Source organism: Lutra lutra, chromosome 15, assembly GCF_902655055.1.
Source record: "Lutra lutra chromosome 15, mLutLut1.2, whole genome shotgun sequence".
Lineage (NCBI taxonomy): Eukaryota > Metazoa > Chordata > Mammalia > Carnivora > Mustelidae > Lutra > Lutra lutra.
The window spans coordinates 351426-378051 of record NC_062292.1 but is presented as its reverse complement, the minus strand read 5'-3'; the positions used below and the strand labels follow the sequence as shown (position 1 = coordinate 378051).

At 38.7% G+C, this 26626-nt stretch overlaps 1 protein-coding gene across 7 annotated transcripts in view; it reads right to left on the bottom strand.

The window, feature by feature from the left end:
* Positions 1-26626, bottom strand: part of DCAF6 (DDB1 and CUL4 associated factor 6) — a 143509-nt gene that overhangs the window by 114250 nt on the left and 2633 nt on the right. For all 7 annotated transcript variants that reach the window (XM_047704740.1, XM_047704742.1, XM_047704744.1 and 4 more), the window contains one exon: positions 10560-10621. In XM_047704740.1, coding sequence (XP_047560696.1) covers positions 10560-10621 — 62 coding nt within the window. Of the gene's footprint in view, positions 1-10559; positions 10622-26626 lie in introns of those variants that run through there.

Below are 26626 nucleotides of genomic sequence, written 5' to 3'. Positions count from 1 at the left end.
CACCAATAAATTAGACAATCTACTAGAAACATAACCTACCAAGACTAAATCACAAAAAAAATTTAAAAATCTATTCAGGCCAAAAACAATTTTTTTTGTTTGTATCTGGAAACTGAATCCGTAATCAAAACCCACTGAAAAACAACCAAAAAAATTAAGAGTCACCAGCTCTTTACACTCTCTCAGAGATCAAATAGCAGTGGAAACTCATGGGTGATGTTTTTAGTGCTGAATTCAGGCATTTTGATAGTTACCCTCTCATACATTCATTTTCTGTTCCTCTTCCTATACAAATGGAGAGCAGGCAGGTTTCTTTTTCCGGCTTCAGGGGCTTTAACTATTTACCAAACATCTGAAGAAGAATAAACACCAATCCTTCTCAAAATCTCCAAAAAACTGAAGAGGAGGGTACATGCCCAAACTCATTTTCTGAGGCAAGCATTACCCTGATACCAGAGCCAGGTAACATATTACAAGAAAAGAAAACTACATGCCAATATCCCTGATGAATAAAGATATAAATATCCTTAACAAAATACTAGCAAATCGAATTCAACAGCACACTAAAAGGATTATACACCATAATCAAGTGGAATGTATCCCTGATACAAGGATGATTCAGTATACACAAATCAGTAAATGTGACAGTCCACATTAATATAAAGAACGGTAAAAATCACACAATCATCTCTATGTATGCAGAAAAAGCATGTAACGATATTCAACATCTTTCATGATAAAAATTCTCAACAAACTGCAAACATATCTCATCATAACAAAGGTCGTATATGACAAGCCCACAGCTGACCTCATACTCAATGGTGAACAGCTGAAAGCTTTTCCTCTAAAACCAGGAACAAGGAAAGGTGAACAACTCTCATCACTCTTACTAACATAGTATTGGATCCTGTCCAGAACAATTAGGCAAGAAAAGATAAAAGACATCCAAACTGGAAATGACGAAGTAAAACTGTCTCTGTGTGCAGATGACATGATCTTACCTATACAACACCCTGAAGACACCACCAAGCACTGTTGGCACTAATAAATGAATTTAGTAGTTTCAAGATACAGAATCAACAAACAAGTTATCAGTTGCATGTCATGTCTACATACTGGCAATAAACTATCTGATGCTGAGCTACAATTGCATCTAAAACAATAAAATACTTAGGGACAAATTTAACTGAAGAGGTGAGAGATCTGTACACTGAGACCTACACACTATTGCTCAAAGACAATGAAGAAGACACATATAAATAGATAAGCCAAGTTCATGTACTGGAAGGCTTACTATTATTAAATGTTCACACTACACAGAGCCATCTATGGACTTATGGCAATCCCTTATTTTTTCACAAAAATAGAAAAAAAAAAAAACAAAACCCTAAAGTCTATATGGAACCACAGAAGACCCCAAATAGTCAAAGAAATGTTGAGAAAGAAAGATCTGAAGGCATCATACCTCCTGAGTCAAACTATATTACAAAGTTACAGTAATCAAAATAGTACAGTATTGGCATAAAAACAGACACACAGACCAATGGGACAGAATACAGAACCCAAAGAGTAACCCAAACATATATGGTCTATTAATTTACAACAAAGGAGCCAAAAATACTCAATGGGGAAAACACAATCTTTTCAATAAATGTGTTGGGAAAACTGGATGTTCACAAGCAAAATAAGACAAAATTAACTTGAAATGGATACAGTACTTAAACATAAGACCCGAAACTATAAAACTCTAGAAGAAACAGAGTGAAAAATTCCTTGACCTTGGTCTTTGTAGTGCCTTTTTTTTTTTAAGTTTTTTTTTGTTTTTTGTTTTTTAATTTATTTGACAGACAAAGATCACAAACAGGCAGAGAGAGAGGAGGAAGCAGCCTCCCCGCTGAGTAGAGAGCCAGATGTGGGGCTCGATCCAGGATCCCGGGATCATGACCTGAGCCGAAGGTAGAGGCTTTAACCCACTAAGCCACCCAGGTGCCCCTTAGCAGAGATTTTTTTTTTTTTAATATAACACCAAAAATGCAAACAACAAAAGGAAAAATCAAATTTGGAAGCTTTGGCACAGCACAGAAACCAGTAAGAGGAAGAGGAAACCTACAGAATAGAAGAAAATATATGCAAACCATATATTTGATAAGAGGTTAATATACAAAATATATGAAGAGCTCATACAACACTGTTAACAACAACAACAAAAACAACAAATAATCAGATTTAAAAATGGGCAAAAGACCTACATCAACATTTTCCAAAAGTATACACAGCCAAAAAATAGATGAAAGGTGCTCACCATGACGCATCAGAGGGAAATGCAGATCAGAACTATAGTGGAACATCACTTCACACCTACGACAACGGTACCATCAAAACAGACACGACAAGAGAACAGGTGCTGGGGAGGATGTGGGGGAAAGGGAGCATCTGTGCACTCGGGTGGGGCTGAAAACCGGTGCAGTCACTGTGGAAAACAGTCCAGAGGTTTTCAAAAACTTCAGCATGAAACTATCATATGATCCAGCAATCCTATTCTGGGTGTGTAACTGAAAGAAATGAAATGGTTATCTTGAAATACCTGTACCTCCCACGTTCACTGCAGTACTCTTCACGACACCCAAGACATGGAAAGAACCAAAGTGTTTCTCTATGAAGCAATGGACAAAGGAAATGTGGTTTATAAGGGAGATGGAATATTAGTCATATAAAAGAAGGAAATCCTGTCATTTGCTCCAATATGGATAAACCCTGAGGGCCAGACAAGAATGACAAACTGTCTGATATCCCTTATATGTGGAATCTAAAAATACCCATTGAGTAGAAACAGGTAGTAGAATGGCTGGTGGCTGCCAGCAGCTGGGAGATGAGCTGCTACTGAAAAACCACAAACTTCCAGTTACAAGGTGAGCTCTGAAGATCTAACGGGGATCTACGTACCTATATATATCTAATGTATGAGATGAATAAATTCTGGGGCTATAATGTGCAGCATGGCTGGTGGTTACATTTTAACACTATGTTGTATACTTGAAAGATGCTAAGAGAGTAAATCTAAAATGTTCTCACCACTACCTCCCCAACAAAACAGTACTATATGAGGCAATATATGTGTTAACTAACCCTACTGCAATCATTTCACAACATATCTGTGTACAAATCATCACACTGTATACCTTAAACTTACACAATGCTATAGGTAAATAAATCTCAAGGAAGATGGAAAAAACCAAAAAGATATCTAAAAAACTGTAACAAGTAGTTGTACATATTAGGGAGCAGAAAGGAATGGGAGAGATAGAAACAAGGGTGGAAGCCACTTTTTATATACTTTTAAAAATAATTTATTTTTATACAATGAGAAAGTACTACCTATTTTTAAAATTAAATGCAAGATAAAAATAAGGACAACATGTTTTAAAAATAGTGTGAAGGCAGAAAAAGATATGGTTAAGCTTGCAAGAAGTTTACTTTCCACTCATCCTTAGAAAAATATTTTGAGAATATACTCAGTAAAATCTGAAAGTAAATTTAAAAATGAGAAGACACAGAATCCACAGCTTGCAAAAACTTGAGAATATCATAAAGGCAATTGTCCATTATGGGAGAATCCATCTGAAATTAATACTAGAAAATTCTCCTTTGGGCAAGGAGGAAGATGTGACCTTAGATCTTTAAAGAAAGACATGAAGTCTAACACATAACACACACTCTGCCTCCTCAATCAGAAGTGCCAAATATGTACAAGGCACTTCTCCTGACACTAGATAAAGTAAATAAATTTCTAAAGGTATTTTTTTGGCCCACTGTTCTGGGGCAGGTGTATACACTATGAACAAATAAATAAATGTGTTTATATAACTATGATGTCAGATAGTGATATGCACTGTGAAGGAGGAAAAAAACAGAAGAAAAAAGATACTGATCAGGATGGGGAGCTATCTGACTAGGGTGGTCAGGGAAAGCTTCTCTGATAGGTAGCATGGAGAGCTAGATGAAATGCGGAGGTGAGCTTTACAAATACATGGGGTAAGAGAGTTCTGAGTAGAAGGCATAAAATACCTAAGGCAAAACTGTACTTGGTGTATTTAAGGAACAGCAAAGAAATGAGTGTGACTGGAACAAATAAGTGTAACAGCAAACACAGTAAGGGATGACACGGGAGAAGAAGGCAAGTGCCAAATCACAGGGCTGGAACAATCAGGTCTTTGGGTTTACTGCAAGTAAGCTGGAAACCCACTGGAGGGCTATGAGCCACTGAGTATTATGAACAGATGACATATCACACAGTTTTCTTTATAAATTTTCTTTCCATCCTCTTATTATGAAAGTTATTAAAAGTCTTTAAAAATTAAGAAAGACTTATAAGCACTGTTTACTAAAAATTTTGACTTTTGCAGTACATAGACAAATTACAGAAGATGACCAGGATGGCAGAATAAAGGGTACATGTAACTGACCTGAAGATATAAAAGTGTCCGAGCTGACGGAGCTGTGAAACAGAGATAACAAGGTAGAGGGAAAGGGGCTCTGGGCTGGCTGAGTCAGTAGAGCACGCAATTTCAGGGTTGTGTGCTCCAGCCTCACACTGGGTGGAGAGATTAGTTAAAAATAAAATCTTCGGGGCGCCTGGGTGGCTCAGTGGGTTAAGCCGCTGCCTTCAGCTCAGGTCATGATCTCAGGGTCCTGGGATCGAGCCCCGCATCGGGCTCCCTGCTCCGCAGGGAGCCTGCTTCCTCCTCTCTCTGCCTGCCTCTCTGCCTGCTTGTGATCTCTCTGTCAAATAAATAAAATCTTTAAAAAAATAAATAAATAAATAAAAAATAAAATCTTCAAAACATTTTGGTGTGTGTGTGCGCGTGCGGGTGTGTGTTTTAAAGATTTTATTTACTGGCGCCTGGGTGGCTCAGTGGGCTAAGCCTCTGCCTTCAGCTCACATCATGATCTCAGGGTCATGGGATCAAGCCCCGCATCAGGCTCTCTGCTCAGTGGGGAGCCTGCTTCCTCCCCACCGCCCTGCCTGCCTCTCTGTCTACTTGTGATCTCTCTCTCTGTTGAATAAATAAATAAAATCCTTAAAAAAAAAAAAAGATTTTGTTTATTTATTTGAGAGAGAGAGAATGAGAGAGGGAGAGCATGAGAGGGGAGAAGTCAGAGGGAGAAGCAGACTCCCCGCTGAGCAGGGAGCCCAATCGGGGACTCCATCCTGGGACCCCAGGATCATGATCAGAGCTGAAGGCAGTTGCTTCACCAGCTGAACCATGTAGGCGCCCCTAAAAATAAAATCTTAAAAAAAAAAAAAAAAAAAAGGCGGAGGGGAGGATGAAAGATTTAAATGCTCTCTTACAGAATGAAGGTACAAAAGGCATTGTCTCTAAATGGCAGACAGACAAAGGATGATTTTGTATATTGTTTAAAATTCAAGTGACCAGTGCAGAGACTAAGAACAGTAATATAAAAATTCTGAGAAGCCTACATTTAAGAAAGTAGGAGTTGTATAAGTAGGTTAAATCTTCCTCTATCACAGCAAGAACTCAATAGACAATGTTCAAAGTTGCGAAATCAAAAAAGACCACAGAAAGAATTTTACACAGATTTCAACAAAGCAGGAAAGAATGTCCAATGGAAAAAAAGCAGTCTCTTCAACAAACGGTGCTGGGAAACCTGGACAGCCATACTTCTCCGAAGTATGAAAAACTGGACCATTTTCTTACACTATACACAAAAATAGACTCAAAATGGATGAAAGACCTCTATGTGAGACAGGAATCCATCCAAATCCTAGAAAACACAGGCAGCAGCTTCTTTGACCTCAGCCACAACCACTTCTTGCTAGACATGTCTCCAGAGGCAAGGGAAGCAAGGGCAAAAATGAACCTTGGGACTTCATCAAGATAAAAAGCTTTTGCTCAGCAAAGGAAACAGTCAACAAAACCAAAAGACAACCAAAAGAATGGGAGAAGATATTTGCAAACATCAGATAAAGGGCTAGCTTCCAAAATCTAAAAAGAATTTATAAAACTCAACACCCAGAACACAAACAATCCAATCAAGAAATGGGCAGAAGACAGGAACAGACATTTCTCCAAAGATCACATTCAGGTGGCCAACAGACACATGAAGAAATGCTCCACATCATCTGGCATCAGGGAAACACAAATCAAAACCACAATGAGATACCACCTCACACCAGTCAGAATGGCTGAAATTAGCAAGTCAAGAAATGAAAGATGCTGGCGAGGATGTGGAGAAAGGGAAACCATCTTACGTTGTTAGTGGGAATGCAAGCTCATGTAGCCGTTCTGGAAACCAGTATGGAGGTTCCTCAAAAAGTTGAAAATAGAGCTACCCTATGACCCAACAATGGCACTACTGAGTAGTTTACCCCCAAAAAGATACAAATGCAGTGATGTGAAGGGGCGCCTACACCCCATTTATAGCAGCAATGCCCACAATAGCCAAAGTAGAGACAGATGTCCATTGAGAGATGAAGGAATAAAGAAGATGTGGTGTATACACACGCACGACGGAATATCACACAGCCACGAGAAAATGAAATCTTGCCATTTCCAATGATGTAAATGCAACTACAGGATATTATGCTAAGCGAAATAAGTCAATCAAAGAAAGACAATTATCTTAGGATCTCACTCATATGTGGAATTTAAGAAACAAAACAGAGTATCATAGGGGAAGGGAGGGAAAAATAAAATAAGATGAAACCAGAGAGGGAGACAAACAACAAGAGACTCTCAAGCACAGGAAACAAACTGAAAGTCGCTGGAGGGGAGAGGCCTGAGGGATGGGGTAGCTGAGTGACAGACATCCAGAGGGGCATGTGATGTAATGAGCACTAGATTTTATTTAAGACTGATGGACAACAGACCTGTACCTCTGAAACCACTAATACATTATATGTGAATTAACATAAACTTTAAAATGTTTAAAACAAACAAAAAAGAATATTATACAGAGATGTGAAAAATAATCAGAAGATCTGAAATAAAAATAGATGAAAAGAGGTTTGGTTTTGGAGAATAAGAAAATAGAGACTATGAGACACTTTTATTACTTTTTGCTATGATCTATTTTTAATCACGTGCATATATTATTTTGACCCATTCCCCCCAAAAATGGTTTTCATTTTAAAATATATAGTGGCACCTGGGTGGTTCAGTTGGTTAAGCATCTGACTCATGATTTCAACTGATGTCCTGATTGCAGGGTGGTGAGTTCAAGGCCCACATTAGGGTAATTATAGGCTAGGAATGGAGCCTATATAAAAACATAATTCTAATAAAATTAAAAAAATATACCTAAACTGTATTTACAGCATAATGATAATTCCATAATTGTGGACAGAAAAAGATAAGTTTGGTGGACAGGACTATAGATACTTTTTCCCTCTTCACTTAAATGTTGGGTTCCTCAGAGCAAGGGTCAAGACCCTCTTATCACAGTTATTTCTTTTTTTTCTGTAATTCTTTCTTTGTAGTATCTTTTCTAGTCTTGTGCTATCAATAGGCAGCTACAGCAGTATTTTCCAAAGTATGACCCACGGGTAACCTAGATCAAAATCATCTAAAGTGTTTGTTAGACTACAGATTTCTTTGGCCTTACATCTCAGAGTTTTGCGTTTCTTTGTTTTGGTATCTCGGTATCTTTGTATCTTTAAAAATACCAGTTTAGAAGCATACTGTTCAAAGAGAGTATAGTGTTAAGATAACCTCCTATAATGAAAAAGGGTATAAAACAGGGTATTCTCAGAGAACAGAAGTAATATGCCTTCATGAATGTAAATGAATACACTGATTTTCAATAACTGCTGGCCCCTACTTGTCTAATGAGTCTCGGAGGTATCAACAAACAGGCCAGCAAACTCAGACATAGGGCGTGAGATCAAGACAGTTTTCAATCTTTCTGCTTTTTTCAACTGTACTGTAAGTCTGGTTGGAAAAAGGAGAAATATAAAATAGGAGGAACACAATGTAATATAAAAAGGAGGAAATAATATAAAAGGAGTAGTATGACCTGATTTATGTGCATAATCTAGGATCTGTGTGTTGGATGAGTTTGTAGTGTAATGAGAAGACCAACTAAGAGGATACTGCAGTGGTCCAGGCAAGGGAAGATAGCTTAAATTAGGTGGTAGCATAAAAAGAGAAAGAAATGGAACGATTTCAGATATATTCTGGAGGTAGAATTTATTTATGGATAGACTAGATGTGGAAGTCGAGGGAAAAAGAGTAATCAAGGGTAACGTGAAATTTCTCAACTGGATGAATGGTGGTGCTATTTACTGAAATGTAGAAGGTTATAGATTTAGGGGAGAAAATCAAGTCTTTGTTTTAGCCACCTTAATCCTTTTTTAAAATTTAAATTCAATTAGTTAACATATATTATTTGTTTCAGGAGTATAGGTCTGTGATTCATCAGTCCTATTTATATAATAGGTAGTGCTCATCACAACACATACCCTCCTCAATGTCTATTGTGTCCTACACCCCCTCCCCTCCAGCAACTTTTTGGTTATTGTAGCCACCTGAATCTTATGGTCAATCTTACCATTACTAAAAGTAGAACAAACATTATGTGCCTCTTTTTTAAATTTTTTTAAGATTTTATTTATTTGACAGACAGATCATAAGTAGACAGAGAGGCAGGTAGGTGGGGGTGGGGGGGGGGGGGGGGGTGGAAGGAGGCTCCCTGCTGAGCAGAGAGCCCAATGTGGGGCTCCATCCCAGGACTCTGAGATCATGACCTGGGCCAAAGGCAAAGGCTTTAACCCACTGAGCTACCCAGGCGCCCCCACTGTGTGCCTCTTTATTCAACATAATAGGAAGCATATAGTATCATCCTATAAATATTCCCACTCCAAAAGTTGTATCTTAATCTAATCAAACCTCTAGCAGTAACTTCCACTTAGAGGAAATACAAAGCAAATAAAAACAAATTAAATGACAACACAGAAACCAGATCAGTCTCTAGAGTGTAGGACAGTCTACAGGAAAACTGACTGAGATTCTGTAACAAGTCAATGTCAGGAATGAAAAAAAAAGGAAGCCTAGCTTAACAGTGATTTAAGAGGCATGGCAATCAAGGAATGGACTTTGCCTGGATCCTCTTTTGAACAAACAACTATAAAACGACATTTTAAACAATGAGGGAATTTTGATTATGGACTGTGTATCAGATGATACCAAAAATATACTGTCAATCTTGTTAAATTACATAATGGCATTTTAGTTACGTAAGAAAACGTCCATTGCTTTTAGGCTACATGTAGAAGTGATATGACATAGTATCTGGGATTTGCACTGAAATACTTCATCAAGGGAATAAAAAGAAAAATGAAGTGGAAAGTGTGTTACAATCTTGGTAACTGCTAAATCCACCTGTAAGTATATGAAGAGTATGTCTGAAATTTTCCTAACAGAAATTAAAAGGAAAAGGATTCTGTTTTGGCCCTGCTGAATTCAGGATGCCATCAGACATTCAGTTGGGAATGTGAAGTAGAGAGCCGGATACATGAACCTGGAGTTCTGGGAAGAAATGAGGAGATGGAAGGCGTGTTTTTCAGCCATGGGACAGGAGAGCATGTCCTAGAAAAGTGAAGTGAAGGGGCGCTTGGGTGGCTCCGTGGGTTAAAGCCTCTGCCTTCGGCTCAGGTCATGATCCCAGGGTCCAGGGATGGAGGCCTACATCGGGCTCTCTGCTCCGCGGGGAGCCTGCTTCCTCCTCTCTCTCTCTCTGCCTGCCTCTCTGCCTGCTTGTCTGTCAAATAAATAAATAAAATCTTTTAAAAAAAAAAAAAAAGAAAGAAAAAGAAAGAAAGAAAAGTGAAGTGAAAACAGGCTGGAGGAGCCAGGACCAAGTCTCGATACATCCAACATCAAAGGTCAAGAAGTGGAGGAGTCCGCTGAGAAGAGAAGACGCAGCAAGTCCGTGAGATACAAAGAGAACCAAGAGTGTGGTAGTAACAGAAACCAAGAGAAAAAAACATTCCAAAAACAAATGTGTTCAATTAATGTCTAAGCTCCCTAAGAAGCAGCCACGAGGAATCATTAGTAACTTCTACAAAAGCAGTATTAGTAGACTGAAAGAGATGCAAGCCTTTTTTTTTTTCTTGGAAGCCTTTTAATAATAGAAAATTCATCTCTGCTTTAAGAAAAAAAAAACTCATATATTTTTCTAAATTCAAAATATACTTCTTTAGGTTTTGTGGTTTTTAAGATTTTATTTATTTATTTGACAGAGAGAGATCACAAGCAGGCAGAGAGGCAGGCAGAGAGAGGGGAGGAAGCAGGCTCCCTGCTGACAGAGAGCCCGATGCGGGGCTCGATCCCAGGACCGTGAGATCATGACCTGAGCCGAAGGCAGAGGCTTAACCCACTGAGCCACCCAGGCACCCCTATTTCTTTATGTTTTAATGTAAAACTTTATTTATATCTGATTACAGTTAGACATAATCTCTTCTGGGAGGATGGGGCATGTCATCAAATATTGGAGCACTTGGTATTCAAGTCTTTCACAGTTGAGAATTAATCATTACTTACACAGCCATCATGCACATTCAGGGTTGCTTCAAGTTTCAGTCTTTGGATAAATTCTCTTCTTCCTGTTTAAAAAGAAAGAACTAAATGAATCATAAGTCATTTTTGTTGATGAAAGTGTGACAATGAAATGAAGAGCCCAGGATCCAGCATGAGGAAACTCTTCATTTCTACTCCTGCACTTACAGGCTGAGTAATACTGGGGGAGAAAGACCTACTCGGCCCTCATTTTCTTTATTAGGTAGTTGTTACCTACCTCGTGTAGTTATTCGTTTGTAAGGATTAAGACATTCAAGGACAGTGTCTGGACCACAGTAATCATTCAAATATTCCCTTCATTCAACCATTCATTCAACAAATATACTGAAAACTCACTCCACTCCCGGTGGTGCTCTAGGAGGTAGGTGCACAGTGGTGAATAAACAGAGTAAGATCCCTGCACTCTAATGAGCTTTCTGAAAGACAGTAAACTACGCGTCACCCGGTCACAGTATTGTAAGGAAAAATAAAGCAGAGAAAGGAGCTAAGAAAGGACTGGAGGTGGGGGATGGGGTTTTAAATCTTAAACAGGTTGGCAAACAGTGTTTTATAAGATATCACCTATTTTTTGAACACATCTCAATTTCAGAAATGTTGAAGTATTTTAAAGTTCATCTTATAATGAAGAAAAATGGCAGCAAAATTAAAATCAGCCTAAATGTCCATCAGTAACAGAACAATACTGCAAAAATAGAACAAATCCCTTTGAAAAAGAGAAATATGTTTCCCTTTTAAAAATGAATCATCTTTACCAAAGAAGAACCAAAAAGCTGCATGTTTATTCAGAAGCTGTAATGAAAAGAAGCTGAATATATGACAAAGAACGATAATTAGCTAAGTAATCAGGCTGATGAGATCTCAAAATTAAATTGACTATGCTCTCTGTATCCTGTCACAAGGGACAGATTTCTCTATTTATTATGTTTTCTTGCCACTCCACGTAAAGATCACAATCTTCTTGAAGCCGAATTGTTTTCCTTCTCTCTCCTTGCTTCTAACTGGTAAGCTGGCTAGGTAAAGGATGAACATGTGGGTTACAGGATTTTTTCCCTTTTTGTGTGTGGATGAATGCTCTATGGTTCCTGAACATACTGGAATAAAACAACCAACAAAAATTCAGTGTTTTCAGGGCGCCTGGGTGGCTCAGTCAGTTAAGCATCTCCCTTTGGCTCAGGTCATGATCCTAGGGTCCTGGGATTGAGTCTGGCATCAGGCTCCCTTTTTGGTGGGGAGTCAGCTTCTCCCTCTCTGACTACCCCTCCCCCTGCTCGTGCTCTCTCTCTTGGAGGCTCTCTCTCAAATAAATAAAATCTTTAAAAAAAAAAAAAAAAAAGGAAATTCACTATTTTCATGAACTGGTTGTACTTTATATAATTAACTTTTCAAATCTGATTTTCAGTTTTAAAAAGATGCTAACTGTAGTAAACAGATAACATTACATTTTCCCCCCTTTGGCCAACAACAGCAGGCTTGGCATTCCTACTGTTATAATTAAGAGTTAAGAAACAGTATTCAAATTAACAACATGACACTAATTAAAATTCATTAAAGTTCTTTTAAAAAAAAAAAGAAGCAGCACAAAAATTTTTTTTTCCAAATTTTTAAAATCTATGTTTGAAAACAGGGCTCTAGCCATCTCTGTATAGAGAAAATGGTGGTGGGACATGAGAATAGAAGACAAAGTGAATTCTTCTAGCAGGAACTCTTACACATGAAACCTGCACCTAAAAATATGCACGGAGACATGACAGTTACATAACAGCTTCTGAATGGTATTTCTACATGTGACTTTGGAGATCAAAATAACTGTTGTCTACACACCCCATTAAATGTGCTTCTAGAACAAACTACTGTAAACCTCCTCTACCCTTTTAGTAATTAATTAAATGCACTACCAAAAAATAGGAGCTCACAATCTCCATAAAGAACTATAAGTTTACTACGGTCAAATGATCTTCAACAAAGCAGGAAAGAATGTCCAATGGAAAAAAAGCAGTCTCTTCAACAAACGGTGCTGGGAAACCTGGACAGCCATACTTCTCCGAAGTATGAAAAACTGGACCATTTTCTTACACTATACACAAAAATAGACTCAAAATGGATGAAAGACCTCTATGTGAGACAGGAATCCATCCAAATCCTAGAAAACACAGGCAGCAGCTTCTTTGACCTCAGCCACAACCACTTCTTGCTAGACATGTCTCCAGAGGCAAGGGAAGCAAGGGCAAAAATGAACCTTGGGACTTCATCAAGATAAAAAGCTTTTGCTCAGCAAAGGAAACAGTCAACAAAACCAAAAGACAACCAAAAGAATGGGAGAAGATATTTGCAAACATCAGATAAAGGGCTAGCTTCCAAAATCTAAAAAGAATTTATAAAACTCAACACCCAGAACACAAACAATCCAATCAAGAAATGGGCAGAAGACAGGAACAGACATTTCTCCAAAGATCACATTCAGGTGGCCAACAGACACATGAAGAAATGCTCCACATCATCTGGCATCAGGGAAACACAAATCAAAACCACAATGAGATACCACCTCACACCAGTCAGAATGGCTGAAATTAGCAAGTCAGGAAACTAAAGTTAAAATAAAAATAAACTCATACCTGTTACTAAGAACCGTTAAGTCTAGATACTGGTAAGCTAAGCACTTGGCCACCATCTCACGAATGCCGACAGAAGACCCAAGACTCCTAAGTTAGGCACACAAGACTTTTCTACTGAAGCAGCAGAAGCTTCAGGTCCACATTGGTTCCTTGTCCCCCAATTCCCACAGGGCAATGGGGTGCAGCTTGGGTGAATACTGCACATGCAGTGGGTCTGAATCACAGCTGGGGAACTTTGAACTGAGGGAACCCAAATTTTATAAAGTATCAAGCAAACCTGCCTGAACTGTGTCCCAAAGAGTGACAGTATCTTTATTACAATAGATAATAAACCAATCTGCCCTCTGCTTCGGAGGGAGATATTATAACTTCCAAAGTTGTTCCCTATGTATACATCAATAAGAAGATAGTCCAGAGCAAAGTGGCCAGTGCCTCTGCTCACAAATGTGCATAAATGCGAGAGACATGGAGCACTGTCTCTCAACAATTACACACTTGCTACAGATGGAACTAGTTATACCTGTGGTTTCCTACTCTCAAGTCTTTCTTGCAACCCACGCGGTCACTGCTTTGACCTTCTATTCTATCTTAATAGACTCTAAGCTCAATAAAAAGGGAAACACTCTTTTGTTCACCCAAGTATTCTACGTGCCTAGAACAGAGCCAGGACAAAGTGAGCATCTGATACCCATTTGCTGAGTCAGTGAAGTATTCACTCTGTTCTATAATGTGTTTTCCCTCGGTGATACAGGGCGAGCATCTTTCAAGGACAACACAGAGCTACAGCTCATTTGTAATAGCTGTATAACTGATGAAACAGCTGTGTAACTGATTCACATACCTATCTCCCTTATTAGACTGAGATGCTTGATCTAAGAAGTAGCAGACCAGGTTCAAATGCCTAACTTGGAACATACTATGCATAAGCTGAGCAAAATTTAACCTCTCAGAGCCTTACTTTACATTTGTATAAGTTTTACATTTGATGGGAACAGACTTACTGTCAGGAGTACATTAATTAGCATACTCAAAACTTATAAACGTGCCTGATACACTATACACTTACATTTAGTTCTCTCCATATGTACAGGTGGATTGTTCTAAGTTAATACTGCCCAAAAAGAGAGGAAACAATTTTTTTAATGACCTCATTTAGGAGTTGAGGTAAGTTCAGCTGATTGATTAAGGGAAAAAAATAAGGCTGGTGATAAGTGAGATGGAAAAGCACTTTAACAAAAATTTTTACTTTACTTCACTCTATTGTCCCTTTGAGCTACTTCATCTTTAATGCCAAACTTCCCAGTCATCTCTACACGCTGCCTTCCCTAGCTCACCCTTAGATCTTTCCCCTGCACTGCCCCTGCAGCTTCCTCTTCCCCATTGGTTTTGTTCTTAGAAATCACAGGCTACCAGTAAACCAATGGGCCCTTTCAAGACACATTTTTTCATGACCTCATAGTATTAAGTGTCATAGCTGACTGCTATCTCCTCGAAATGATATTCCTCTTTGGGTCCCACGGCATCTAACCAATTGTGGGCTAGCAAGATGGTTGAGAATCTCTGAGATTCTAGACACAGGCAGAGTCCTCATTTAGCCACCAGTTCTTTTCCATTAGCTTCCACCAAGAACTCACAACACTGAAAATAGGGCAGGAGACAAGAAAGAGTCCCTGTCTGGTAGGACACAGGAATGAAACTCCACTCACCTTTCAGGGGAAAAAAAGCCTTAATCCACGGGGAAACCCCAGCTAGAAATGGCCGCGGCAAATGCCTACTACCTCTGAGAGGAAGGACACCCTCACTCTTATTTTGGGCAAAGGCAACTGCCCTGAGGAAGGGATAAAAGCTTATATTCCCTATCCTTGAGGGAAAGGCAGGAAACCTCCTCCCATCTGATAAATAATTAACAGTAAGCGCCGTGGCATTGAAATGTGTCAACTCACACTGAATCATGTTCCCAGAATTCCTTCCCTGAATATTTCTTCTTAGGATGCATCACCAGTCATTTCTGCACAAGACTGGTGGGTGGAACTAAGTTCACAGACATACTGACTTTTACCTTTAGAAGGTTGGAGCAAAGCTCATGCTGCTTATACAAGTGTGGTTACTTATCTGCTGGCTCACCTTCCTGGAATGAGCAACAACTAGGCCTACGAGTGTCCCAATTTCCCATGAATCCTCCTTTGACTTCTTAATATACAGAGGAAATTGTGTGTTTTGCTTCGTGACAGAAGGTGCTAGCTTCCCCTAAAGAACATCCCTGTAGAACATCAATAAGTTTGGAGGCAGTGAGAACACAGATCCTATCCCTTCATGAGTTCGTTTGTCCTTCCCACCCCAATTTACAACCATCTTCCCTTGCCAATTGTCTGTCCAAAGGATGTCAAGCCCCAGCATCAGACATTTAGAAAATAACTTTGCAAAGACAGTTTAATGAGTTCCCACGATAATAGAAGACCAAGTATCAGGAACCTATCTTTGTACGTATGTATGTGTATCCTCTAATGATTCTGCCTCTTGGATTGAGCCCATTCATAAACGCTCAGCAAACTAGGAATAGAGAGATACTTTCTCAATCTGATAAAAAGTGCCTATAAAAGAACCTACATTGTCTAATATATTTAATGGTGAAAAACTGAACTTTCTAGTTAACATCAGGAATAATACAAGGACGCCCAATCTCACCACTATCATTAAACATAGCACAGTCATATATCCGAGATACGGAAGGTTTGGTTTCACACCACAATAAAGCACGCATCACAATAAAGTGCGTCTAATGAACTTTTCTGTTCCCCAGTGCACATAGAAGTTAGGTCTACATCATACTGTAGTCTGTTGAGCGTGCAAAGCACACTGTTTAAAAATACAGCGTACACACCTGATCTAATTAAACGATACTTTACTAAAAAATGCTAACCGTCATCTATAGTTCCAGCGAGTCCTAATCTTTTTGCTGCTGGAGGGTCCTGCCTCAGTGCCGAGGGCTGCTGATTCACCGGGGTGGTGGCTGCTGAATACTGGGGTGGCTGGGCAACAATGTAAAATAAGACAACAGTGAAGGTTTCCTACCAACTGGCTCTTCCTCTCACAAACAATTTCTCTGTAGCATGACAGAGACACTATTTTGTTACAGCATTTTACCCATAAGGAATCATTTTTCAAAACTGTAGTCAATCCTTTCAAACCCTCCTGCTGCTTTATCAACTAAGCTTATGCAATACCCTAAATCCTTTGTCGTCCTTTCAACAGTCCTCACAGCATCTTCACCAGCAGCAGATTCCATCTCAAGAAACACTTTCTTGGCTCATCCACACAAATCAACTCGCCTGTTTAATTTTGATCTTGAGATGGTGGCAACTCAGTCCCATCTTCAGGCTCCAAATCTCATGCTGGGTCTCTTGCTACTTCCCCCACATCTGCAGTTACTTGCTCCACTGAAGTCCCGAACCACTCAAAGTCCTTGATTAGAATCAGTTTCTGCCAAACTCCTGTTAACAATGACATTTTGACCTCTTCCTGTCAATCAAAAATGTTCTTAATCACATCTAGAACAGGAAATCCATTCTAGGTTTTCAATTTACTTTGACCAGATCCATCAGAGGAATCACAATCTATGGCACCTATGGCCTTACAAAATTTAATTCTTCAATAGTAAGACAGGAAAGTTGAAATGAATCCTTGGTCTAGGGGCTATAGGATGGATGTCGTGTTAGCAGGTGAAAAAACACAGTAACTTTTTTTTTTTTTTTAAGATTTTATTTATGTATCCGACAGGCAGAGATCACAAGCAGGCAGAGAGCCTGGCAGAGAGAGAGGAAGGGAAGCAGGCTCCCCGCTGAGCAGAGAGCCCGATGCGGGACTCGATCCCAGGACCCTGAGACCATGACCTAAGCTGAAGGCAGAGGCTTAACCCCCTGAGCCACCCAGGCGCCCAACAACAATAGTAATCTTGATGTACATCTCCACTAGAGATCTTGGATAACCAGGTACATTGTCGTGAGCAGAAATATTTTGAAAGGAACAGGCCTGAGCAACAGGCCTCAACAGTGGGCTTAAAACATTCAGTCGACCACGTTGTAAACAGATGTGCTGCCATCCAGGCTTTACCGTTCTATTTCTAGAGCACAGACAGAGTAGATTTAACATAATTCTTAGGGCCCTAGGATTTTCATTTTTCTTAACCATCTTTTTTTTTTTTTTAAGTTTTATTATTTATTTGACAGAGAGAGCAGAGGCAAGGTGGGGGGGGCAGAGGAAGAGGGAGAAGCAGACTCCCTGCTGAACAGGGAGCCCAATGCGGGGCTCGATCCCAGGACCCTGGGATCATGACCTGAGCAGAAGGCAGATGCTTAAACAACTGAGCCAGCCAGGCACCCCAGGCCCTAGGATTTTCAAAATGGTAAATGAGCACTGGCTTCAACTTAAAGTCACCACCTGTCTTTTGGAGCCTTAAAGGCACCAGGTATTGACTTCTCCTCTTTAACTATGAAAGTGCTGGATGGCATCTTCTTACGGAAGACTATTCAACAGAATGCTCTTTCACCTGCACTGAAAATCTGTTATTTACTGTAATCACCTTCATTAATTAACTTGTGAGAACTTCTTGAGAACGCGCTGCAATTTCTACATCAGCACTTGCTGTATCACCTTGCACTTGTACATTACGGAGACGGTGTTTTTCCTTCAACTTCATAAATGAACCTCTGCCAGCTTCAAACTTCTTTTCCAGGTTTCTCACCTCCCTTAGACTTCATACAGTTGAAGAGAGTTAGGGCCTTGCTCTGGATTAGGCTTTGGCACAAGGGAATGTTGTAGCTAGTTTGAATTTCTATCCAGACTACCAAAACTTTCTCCGTAACAGCAACAAGACTGTTTCACTTTCTTATCCATCAGTTATGTGTTCACTGGAGTAGCACTTTTAATTTCCTTCAAGAACTCCTTCTTTCGCATTCACAACTTGGCTACCCATGGTACAAGAGGCCACCCTTCAGCCTATCTGTTTTCAATATGCCTTCCTCACTACGCTTAATCTTTTTTTTAAGGATTTTATTTATTTGACAGAGAGAGACACAGCAAGAGAGGGAACACAAGCAGGGGGAGTGGGAGAAGGAGAAGCAGGCTTCCCACCGAGCAGGGAGCCTGACATGGGACTCAATCCCAGGACCCCAGGATCATGACCCAAGCTGAAAGCGGACGCCCCAAGACTGAGCCACCCAGGTGCCTGAAGCTTAATCATTTCTAGCTTTTAATCTAAAGTGAGAGATATACGACTCTTTCTTTCACTTGAAAGGAACATGGTAGAGTTACTAATTGTCCTGACTTCAATATTTTTGTGTCTCTGGGAATAGGGAGACCCCAAAAGAGGGAAACATGGGGAACAGGTTGTCAGTGGAGCACACAGAACACACATAACATTCATCAATTAAGTCTACTGTCTTATATGGGCACAGTTTGTGGGGCCCCAAAACAATGACAATACTAACACCAAAGATTACTGATTGCAGATCACCACAACAATTATTATAAAAATGAAAAAGTCTGGGGCGCCTGGGTGGCTCAGTGGGTTAAAAATGAAAAAGTCTGAAATATTGTGAGAATTACCAAGATGTGACACAGAGACACAAAGGGAACAAATGGTATTAGAAAACCAGTGTTTGACACAGGGTTGCCACAAACTTTCAATTTGTAAAAAAATGGCAGTATCTGCAAAGTGCAATAAAACAAGACATGACTGTACTGGAAGTCTTAGCCAATGTGATAATGCAAGAAAAAAAAAAAAAAAGAAAAGACATACAGATTGGAGAGGAAGAAATAAAACAGTTCCTATTAGAAGATGACATTTTTTTCCATGTAAAAATCCCCAAGAATATACCCCAAAAAACCCTCCTACAACTCTAAGTGAAGGTCTACAGAATATACCCAAAAAAACCCTCCTACAACTCTAAGTGAAGCAAGGTCACAAGACACAAGATCATAACATAGACAAAACTGCATTTTTATATACTAAAAACAAATGTTGGAAGTTGAACTTAAAACACAAAATCATCTGTGGGGCGCCTGGGTGGCTCAATCGGTTAAGCATTCAACTCGATTTTGACTCAGGTCATGATCTCAGGGTTGTGAGACGGAGCCCCACATTGGGCTCCACACTGGACATGAAGCCTGATTAAGATTCTCTCACTCTCCCTTTGTCCCTCCCCACCCATGCCTTAAAAAAAAGAAACAAAAAAAACCCCACCATTTGTAATTGCTCCAAAGAAAATTAAACATTTAAACATAAATGTAAAAAGAAATAAATACAGCATGTTGAAGATGTATATCCTGATCATTACAAAACGCTGATGAAAGATACCAACAACCTAAACTAATAGAGTGTACCATATTTATAGATCAGAAGACTGAACACAATGAAAGATGTTAGCTCTCTAACTTATAAATCCAATGCAATTCTTATCAAAATCTCAGCAAGGTAATTTGGGGATATGGACAAGTCTATCTTACAATTTATACAGAAAGACACAAGACACAGAATAGCTAAGACAATTTTGAAAAAGACAAACTAAGGGGGGAATGATCACTCAACCTGATGTTAAAACTTACTATATAGCTACAATACGCAAGAGAGTGTGGTATTTACAAAGGGAATAGAGAACACAGAATTAGATCCACACAAAAACACCCAACTGATTTTTAAGATTTTATTTATTTATTTGATACATAAGATCATAAGGAGGCAGAGAGGCAGGCAGAGAGAGACAGGAGGAAGGAGGCTCCCCATCAAGCAGAGAGCCCGACGCAGGACTCAATCCCAAGACCCTGAGATCACGACCGGAGCCCAAGGCAGAGGCTCAACCCACTGAGCCACCCAGGCGCCCACACCCAGCTGATTTTTAATGAAGGTGCAGAAGCAATTCGATGGAGGAAATGTGGTCTTTTCCCTTTCAACAAGTGGTGCCAGAGCAAGTGGCACCCGCAGACACAAAAGTGCGCTTCCAGCTAACCCGCACATCATACAAAAACTAACACAAAATGGACCCCGGACTGAAATACCATTAAAGGGAGAAACCCTAGGAGACAATCTTTAGGACCTAGGGATAGGTTAAGAGTTCTCAGACCTGATACCAAAAACATAATCCATAAAAGGAAAAACTGGTAAACTGGACTACGCTGAAGTTAACCACCTTTATTCTGCACAAGACCCCCTGCGGACAGTGAAAACAAGCTACAGACTGGGAGAAAATGCATGCAAACTGCACATTCACAAAGGACTCGTTCCTGAATTATATGGATAAGGCTCAAAACAACAGTAAAGAACGGTAATAATCTAAACAGAAAATGGGCAAAAAAACATGAAGAGACAGCTCACTGAAAATATAAAAATGGGAAATAAGTACATAAAAAGATGCTCAACATTAGCCATTTGAGAAATGTAAACTAAAACCATGAATCACCACTATACACTTCATGAGATGATGCAGAGAAACTGGGTTACTCAGACATGGCTGATGGGAATGTTAAATGGTATGGCCATACTTGTAAAAGAATAAGGCATTTCTTAGAAAATTAAACAATGTGCTTACCATACAGCCCAGTAACTGCAATTCTTAGACATTTCTCCCCAAAAGGTGAAAACTTATGTTCATACAAAACTGAATGTTCACAACAGCTTTACACTTGACAGTCAAAAATGGAAACAATCCAAATACCTGTCAACAGGTGAATGGTTAAATAACCATATATCCATACCATGAAACATTAACCAGCAATAACAAGGAATAAGCTATTAAAACACACAACAGCGCGCGGCTGATCGCTAGGGGAAATACGCTGAGTGAAAGAAGCCAATCTCAAAAGGTTACCTGCTGTTACTTATAATGTTAACATACATGTTATATGTAACATTCTCGAAATGACAAAATTATAGACATGGAAAGATTAGTAATTGCCAGAGGTTAGCAATAGGAAGACAAGAATGTAGCTGTGGCTCTAAAACAGTATCACGAAGGATCACTGTGACGAACTATTCCCTACCTAATTGTGGTAGTACCATGCTATTTTATTAAAATGAAAATTAATGTTGAAATGCATGGCGTACACATACAAATAAGTACATATTTAACTGAATAAGGTTCATGGGTTTATCTATGTCAACTTCCTGGTTGTGATACTATAACACAGTTTGTGTACGTTGTATAACCATTGGCAGCATTGGTTGAAGAGTATATGGGATTTCTCCAAATAATTTCTTACAACTGCATCATGAATCTACAATTATCTCAAAATAAAAAATTAAAGAAAGTACCAAGTTAGAAAGCAAAAAAACAAAAAAACAAACAAAACCCTTCCGACAGAGAAGCTCCAAGCTCTTAAGTCTTCAATGACAAAAGATATCAAATGTTTAAAGAAAAGGTCATTTCAATTCTATACAACCTTTCTCGAAAAGAAGAACACATCCAACTCATTTATGAGGTCAGCATTACCCTGGTATCAAAAACAGGCAAAAATAGAACTATCAGCTAAAATTATAAACGTGTAAGTTATAAGAAAACTATAAAGGGCATCTGGGTGGCTCAGTCATTAAGCATCTGCCTTTGGCTCAGGTCCTGATCTCAGGGTCCTGGGATCAAGCCCTGCATCAGGCTCCCTGCTCCCAGAAAGCCTCCTTCTCCCTCTCCCACTCCCCCTGCTTGTGTTCCCTCTCTCACTCTCTCACTCTCTCTCTCTGTGTGTCAAATAAATAAAATCTTTAAAAAAGAAAGAAAGAAAGAAAACTATAAGCTAAGATCTTTTATGAACAAAGACACAAAGTTCCTACCAAAACTCAAGCCAGTAATACAAAGAAGATAATTTATCATAACCAAGTAGTATTAGCCCAGGAACTGGATGTTGGTTCAATATTTTAAAGAATCATTCAACATGCAAATACACCAAATTAACAGAATCAATGAAAAGGAAATCATATAATCACCCTAACAGATGCAGGAAAAAACCCTGACAAAATTAAACGGCTAGTCATAACAAACACTCTCAGCAATCCAAGAAAAGAAGGAAATTTCTTTAAAGGGTACCTACAAAAAACACACGGTTAACAAGATATTTAATAGTGAAAAACTGAAATGTTTTACAAGATGAAGAATGAAGCAAGGACGCTCACTGTCAGTACTTCCATTCGAGATTCTGGGACAATCCTGAACCGTGCAATTAATCCAGAAAAGGGGAAAATGAAGAAGAAAAATAGAATACAGGTGAAAAAGGAAGAAGCAAGACTATTTTAATATGCAGTGACATTATCTACATAAAAATTCCCTAAATCTGCAAAATAAAAATATAAGAAGTGACTGGGGTGCATGGCTGGCTTAGTTGGTAGAACACGCAACTATTTATCTCAGGGTTGTGAGGTCAAGCCTCACGTTAGCGGTAAAGATATTTAAAAATGAGGAAGAAGATGGAGAAGAGGAGGAAGAGGAGGAAGTAGAGGAGAAGAAGAAGAAAGGAAGAAACGAGCAGCTTTAGTAAAGTTGCAGGATGTAAGGCCAATAAAAAAATGTCAACTGTATTTTAATATACCCATAATGAACAACTGGATACTGAAATTAAAAAACAATACCATCTAAAATAGTATTTAAAACATTATGTTACAAGGATAAACATAACAAAATATGTGTAAGATCGTACACTGAGAAATAGAAAACATTACTCAGAAAAATGAGGGAATACCCAAATAACAGAGAGAAAAAAATGACCATCATTGGTTGGTCAATACTGTAAAACTACAATTCTCTGAAATAACATAGATTCAACACAATACCAATCAAAACCCCAACAGTCTTTTTTGCAGAAATTGACAAACTGATTCTAAAATTTATATGGGAATGAGAGGCACCTGGCTGGCTTAGTCGATAGAACATTTGGCTCTTTCCTTATCTTTGGGTAGTGGGTTCAAGCCCCATGATAGGGGTAGAGTATATTAAAAAAAAGAAAGAAAGAAAAGAACCCAGAATAGCCATAACAATTTTGAACAAAAAGAACTAAGTTCAAAATACTTCAAGCTGATTTCAATATTCACTATAAAGACATGAAGTACTGGCATAAAGACAGACACATCAATGGAACATGGCAGAGACATTAATTTACATATATGGCCAATAAATTTTTAACAAAGAGGAAATGGCAGTTTTTTCACACATGATCCTAGAACAACTGCACATTCATATGCAAAGAAATTAAATGATCCTTACCTCACAGCATATATAAAAACTAACTCAAAATTATTCATAGACCTAAAGGTAAGAATTAAAAATAGAAAACTTCTAGGGGAAAAAAAAACCCAGTATAAATCTTTGTGACCTTGGATTAGGTAAGGATTCCTAAATAGGACACATAAAACATGAACTATAAAAGATGCTGTTAAGAAAAAGTAGGAGAAAAATATTTGCAAAATATGTATCTGATTAAGGATTTGTATCAAGAATAAATAAAGAATTCTTATAATACTAAGTAGGTGAATCTGATTATTTAACCAAAGTATACAGATGGCAAATAAGCCATAAAAGATACTCAACATCATTAATCGTTAGGAATAAATCAAATGCAAATTAAAATGATAATGTCATTATTATACCTACATATCTCGAAAGGCTAAAATTGGGAAGACTCAGAATGCCAAGTGTGGTGGGAGTGTAGTACGGTACAACTACGTGAGAAAGCAGTCTAGCAACTTCTTATAAAGTTAAATATACTTCTACAACTCAGCAATTCGATTGCACCTATTACCCAAGAAATAAGAATTTAAAGGGGTCATACTCTAGGTATTTTTCCCAAGGATAAACAAAGTTTCATTATTTGTATTTTCTTTATTAGTCATCAGCAGTGTTTTAAATTTTTTAATCTACTGCAAGTACTTGGTAAACTCACCCTCCCTATTAACTATTGAAGTTAATAACAATTATAATTATTAAAAATACAAGCCATCTAGAATAGTTTTGCAAAGCTCAAGTCTAAGATCCATGAAATAATCTGGTATGTCAACAGCACCATTTCTAACACGACACAGAACAGAAAATAGTAAGGCTAACCACCCCCTGGAGAATCTTTCATTTTAGTTATATGTGTGTATCATAAGTTGCCACATAAATGTATTTTTACTGTGGATCATGGTCAAACATTTTAGAAATAGTGACCTAAAACACACCCATAATATAAATTCTATGTTGCCAGCAGCTGCTGTCCCTTCTAAACATTTCCATCCTATACCAGGGAGGGATGAAATCCATAGTAGAGCCATTTCACTGTCTGTGGTTGGTATGATCGATATGCCTGTCGTGGTCTTATTTTCAGGAATTACCAGCTTATTCTCTAACATGTATTTGTCATACTTGACAGTCATTGTTCCCTACTAAAGTCAGACATCTTTCAACTTCCATTGAGAATTCAAAACTAAAGAAACAAAGTACAAATATTTCACTAACTTTTCCCTAGTAGCTAACAAGGAAGCACAATCAGAATTCACAGACTCTCCTATAGTACACTGTAACTCGGCAAGACATTACAAAAAACGAGGTAAAGTACGTGTATTAAGGATATGCTAAAGGATAATCTAAATGTGGGGCATCTGGGTGACTCAGCCGCCTAAGCATCCAACTCGTGATTTCAGCTCAGGTGGGGAACCTAGGGTCGTGGGACCAGCCCTGCGTTGGGCTCCGCGCTCAGCAATCTGCTTGAGATTCTCTCAACCTCCTTCTCTCCCCCCACCCACCCCCGGCATGCTCTCTAAAATAAATAACGATATTAAAAAAAAAAAAAAAACCCAAATGCAGTATCATCCATTTCAATAAATACTAACTCCAAATGATAGGCAAATGACACAGACTTCCTAACTCCAGTACAAAGGCATCGCCGGCTGCCGGCTGTAGTGGGAATGGTTGTGTCCCTTCAAAAATTCCATGTTGCAATCCTAACCCCCAGGGTGCTAGTATTAGGAGGGGGGATTTTTGAGAGGTGATTAGGTTAGGATTAGTGCTCTTATAAAAGAAACCACAGAGAATTAGCGCCTGGAGGCAAGCAGGCCCTCCTCACGGGACCAAGATCCTGATGTGAGCACCCTATTCTCAGCCTTCCAGCCTCTAGAACTGTGAGAAATAAATTTCTGCTGTTTATAATCTACCCAGTGTATGCTATTTTGTCACAGCAGCCCAAGCTGACCAGGACACTGCCTAATCATAACTTAAGCATTTTATATTAAGCATATTATACATACTAAACGTACTATACATTACATATTAAACATACTATACATTGTGCCTGGGGGCCTTCTGCTCAGGTCATGATCCCCGAGTTACATGATCGGGTCCTGTATCGGGCTCCCTGCGACTCTCTCCCTTCTCATGCTCGCTCTCTCTCTCTCTCTCTCTTACTCTCTCAAATAAATAAATAAAATCTTCAAAACAAAAACAAAAGCCAAAAAAGATACTATACATTACGGCAAACAACTCCCTAGAAAATTTCCATTACTCTTTTCTCAGTTACTGTCTCTTACTGTAGAAGGGTTAGAAAGTATAAATTGGTTGTGGGCAAGTCTTTAAAATGCAATAAAAGTTTGCGGGCAAGTCTTTAAAATGAGAGGAATATGAACAGAAAGAGGAAATGTATAGAAACCAGTATCTTTTACAAGCAATGTTCACGTTTACAAAGCTGTGTGTGTATGTGTAAAAATAATATGTAACCAGTAAGTTACTATAATAATCACTGATTTCCAAAATACTACTCTAGAGCTATACAATATCTTAAGAAACTGAAACATTTAAATCTACAGGTGTTTCTGACTCTGGACTTCGATAATTACTCTTTAAGATAAATACCATACTGAAATTTACATCTGGCCCATAAAAGATTACAAAAGCTGGCCTAGCCTCTGAATCCATGGTAAAGCAAACAACAGTCTGTAGGTTCAGGTAAATCTGATAATCTGGAGGCTGTAAGTAACATAGGTATCTTTTTCTTCTAAATAACATATGACAGCTCAGTTGGTTAAGCAGCTGCCTTAGGCTCGGGTCATGGTCCCAGGGTCCTGGGATGGAGCCCCACATCAGGCCCCCTGTTCAGTGGGGAGTCTGCTTCTCCCTCTGCCCCCCTTCACCCCTGTTCATGCTCACTCTCACTCTCAAAATTTTTAAAAAATAACATGACAAATTATCTTTTCTCACAATATAAAAAGATGTTTTATGAACTCCAGTTTTGATAGGAGGAAAAGCAGTAATTAATCAAATTTAAAATCACCTACAAAGCTGGACTACTACTATTGGAAAGACACATGCTATAGTGAAATAATTTGAAATGTCAATGTTACAAGAAAAATCCGTCAATTCTATCTGTGAATTATTTATTTAGTAGTAATTATTTAATGTACAAATAATGGAA